We start from the raw sequence: 3,784 nt of genomic DNA, 5'->3' as shown, positions 1-3,784 counted from the left end.
CGGAAGAGCAGGTTGAAATAGGAGTTCGGATTCAGCTGGATGTAGTGTATCATTATTTTATACTGCCTCAGGAATAGCCAGGGCGTGTGTTTTACTGTAGTTCCCTACTAGGGGTCAAGTTTGTCAATTTTGGAAGGCTGTTGATCCCCAAATCAGAAAAATTTGCCACTTATTTAAATTTGTTTTTCTATTTAGCCTTGGTATTAAATGTCCGATTGGTCGAGAAAAATATGTTTCTGAATTACAACATAACTCTCATTCCTTCATGGAAGATTTCCTTTCTAATACTTTTATCTCTCCATAGGATTTCAATTCCATCAAGACTTCAAAAAGACAAACCTTTTTTCACAAACTCAGACCCTTTTTTCAGCATCTCTTAATTTTTTCATTGATCACCACGATTTAATCTTAAAACTTATAAACCAGTTGATAATCATTGTTCTATCAGCAAGCTAAATCAATGAAAAAAATACTCTGATTTTGTCTGTGTAAGGCGAATTTATTATTTTTTCTTTGTAAAATTCAAGAAGCTAAATGGCAGGTACCTTCCATACCCCAGTTTTCAAGCTCCGTCATTAAAGTTAATGCAAAGTAAAGTTTAGACAAAGAAAAGCAAACACGCAGTTGGATGTAATTTAAACCACATTTTGAAGACTCTGTTGGCTGAGTGAGTGGGGATTATATTCCAGTATTGTTTCCAATAATAGTGTTACCATGGAAATTAATGCATGCGCATGTCCAGGAACCCTCCACACGCTGATGTACGGCTACGGTGTGCTGGGAGCACTCTAAGCGTGTTAGCGTACTTCTGTGATAGCTCCACTTCTCCACCCACTTCCTCGAGATGTTTCATCGTATCCTCTGAGTGCATCCCTTCTCCCTCTGCCGTCTGCCACCACCCCAAAAATACCATTATTTGTTCCTTGTGCCCATTAGTTGTGCAGATATTTCATAGGACGAACGTGTAGTTGAGGAGCTGGTGATGAAAGCATCGATTCAGGTTTAGGGAGACCAGGTAGCTGGAGGAAGAAGCAAAGACGAGCTTACATACTTGGTTAACATAGTTGGGTTTCCAACACACTCGGAAACAACTTCCTGTAGCTGTTGTGACAGAAGCAGTGCTCAGGATGTCCACGTGCAGTTCCCAGTGTTGCTGCAAAAAGCTCTTTGCTGGCGGGTACCAGCCATCCTTTCCAGTCCCTGTTCTGTGGAGGTTTTAACGCGTCGGGGTAGGACGGATGATATTCCTGGTTGTACAAAGCAGAACGAGGGTGTGACGAGGAGAGCAGGTCTGTAGGGGTTCGTATAATTCTGCTGCAAAAAGTATATTCAGTGTGTTCACTGTAACTCTCTTCAGGAGGGGAGCAGAAGTGCAGTGAGAGAATGGTTTTGTCTTGGGAATCTTGGACTGAGTGCTGGGCTGTATTGGAAAATACAGAAGAATTCAGATCCGTGTATATAAAATGCTAGCGTGCCCATGAACAAAACCTTCGCAGGAGTTTGCCATTATAAAGGACGTTATAAAGGCAAATATTTTGGTTACCAGAAAAAGCAATTAAGCATTTGGGGAATTGGATACAGAGGTCTAAACTGCAACCTGCCGATCAAACCGGGTTGACAGCGGTGATTTGGGCTTCCTTAGGGCAGGTGGGTGGGGGATTACTTATCTTGATGGGTATCTGAGCAGCTTTGAGCAGCCTTTTCTGTTGAGCGATGATGGACAGTGATGGACCAGAGTGCTACGTTGTGGTTTAAATCCAGCAGAGATTCTCTTTGTGTATCGCAGAGGCAGTTTATTGGTGGGTCCTCTCAGGTATCCAGCCTAAGCTAAGGAAAAATCTTCAGGCACATTCCATTCTTTTTAGGTTCTTAAATTAATTTATGGGTTTGGAATCTGAGTGTATCCCTGTGGTTCAGCAAGTGGTTGGACCATCATCTCAGTGACAGCGGGTTAATCCGTTCCCCTCCCTCCGAGGAGAACTGTGCATTGGGTCAGAGCAGTGAGCTGGGCACGCACAGCGCGTTACTGCAGCACAGCTACCGAGTGACCTCACGCTCTGTCGTCTCTTCCTTTGCGCAGGATACGGTCCTGGCAGAGCTGCTGCAGATCAATAAGGAGTATATAGTCGGCTATCACGAACACGATTCGCTCCTGGACCACAAGGAGGAAGAGGAACTCACTGAAGAAGAACGGAAGGCGGCGTGGGCAGAATATGAAGCAGAAAAGAAGGTAAAGCTGTCTGATCAGGTTTACACATCGGAGAACAATCTTCCCAGATTTCAGTACTACTTACCTCCTCACTGTGGTTTGGGGAAATTAATTTTCCTACCAGACAAGAAATGGATGTGTAAAGCAAATTTTGACATACAAAAAATGGAGGTAGCGTGTCTTGTTTGCTCTTTCAGTGCTGGTCCTTTGCATGTATTTTCTTTGTTACTTTAATTTAGACATTGTTTTTTCCTTTTAAGCAGACATTTTTTTGTATTTCACAATACCTCTCTCTTACCATCTGAAGGAAATTTCTAGCTGATTCAGGGTATACAGCTGATTTCAGAATTTTTTGCCATGATCGCACAACCATATAAGCATCTGCCAGAAAGGTCCTAAAATCTTGTGCTTTTTTTCTGTTATTCCCTGTCTTGTTTATTTGGTATTTAAGCAGGTGGTAGAATGAAGAAAATTGTCAATTGGCTACAGGTTGGGCTTTTTTCACTGTAAAAGGAATGTGATAACTTGGCGGAACTGGAGTCTCGTAGCAGAAAACTCCTGGAAAGGCAAAGTTTGGTATTCAGATCTGACCGGTAACCTGAAAGTACAAAAAGTGGGCGTATGAATTGCCACCGACCATCGTGAGTGAACAAGTGACAAGTGAAACGGAGTATTTGTGAGGGGGAAGAAATAGGAAGCTGTAGTGCAGTGAGCACCGAAACTGCCCTGTGAGAGATCTGCGAGGGAGAGGAGCCATACCCTCCTGCTAACGAATTCTGCATTTCACTTCTTCAGAATTCTGTTGCGCAGGACAAACTCAACGTGGAGTAGTGGGTTTGCAGTGTAGAAAGTGCATCTCGAACGACGTAAGATACGCTCGTTAGCCTTGGTTATTGCGTTTCCTTAGTGTGCCAACTAAACTCCCGTGTTACTCAAACCTAGAACTAGGGCTCTTCTGTGATTACAATGTCGTCCGAGTGGAGGTTTGGAAAGGACCTCCAGCTCCCTGAGGTAGGTGAACCTTCACGTGCAGCGTGCAGTGGTTGTCGTCTTCTCCAAGGGCCGAGGTGTCTGCCTGCGGTATTTCATGGCTTGCTGTAGAAGACCGTGAGTTAGCATTTACTCAACTATAAATGCATTTTATGTTTTTCAGGGCTTGACCATGCGTTTCAACATACCAACTGGGACCAATATGCTTCCCACAAATTTCAACTCTCAGACACCGTATATTCCTTTCAATTTGGGTGCTCTGTCAGCAATGAGCAATCAACAGCTGGAGGTGAGAAGCCGCCCAAGCAGTGGGACGTGTCTGTGTTGCTGTGAACGTGCATGGCTTTTCTGTCGCAGATAATGCATAAAGTCACTCTTAAACATCTTGATGCTTACGTCATTGTGTCCTGGCTTTGATAGCGGGGGTTTTGGTGTGTGTAGCTCTGCTAAGTCCAACTTGTACGCCTGTAAACCTCTGCCTCTGTGGTATCCTGGGATTCTGGAAGATTAACTGCATTCTTTGCAGACATTAACTGCCACATCTCGCTTTCCACCTCTATCTGTCTTCTGTCCGAGAGGGAAAGA

General features: G+C 43.9%; 1 protein-coding gene across 1 annotated transcript in view; it reads left to right on the top strand.

Annotated features, from left to right (window-relative positions):
* The window catches only part of ATRX (alpha thalassemia/mental retardation syndrome X-linked), a 60,230-nt gene that overhangs the window by 53,968 nt on the left and 2,478 nt on the right, over positions 1–3,784 (top strand). Inside the window, exons 31-32 of the mRNA XM_010135029.1 lie at positions 2,081–2,230; positions 3,363–3,488. Of these exons, the coding sequence (XP_010133331.1) occupies positions 2,081–2,230; positions 3,363–3,488 (276 nt within the window). The remainder of the gene's footprint in view (positions 1–2,080; positions 2,231–3,362; positions 3,489–3,784) is intronic.

Source organism: Buceros rhinoceros, unplaced genomic scaffold (genome assembly GCF_000710305.1).
Source record: "Buceros rhinoceros silvestris isolate BGI_N320 unplaced genomic scaffold, ASM71030v1 scaffold10964, whole genome shotgun sequence".
Lineage (NCBI taxonomy): Eukaryota > Metazoa > Chordata > Aves > Bucerotiformes > Bucerotidae > Buceros > Buceros rhinoceros.
This window is presented reverse-complemented; position numbering and strand designations above follow the sequence as displayed.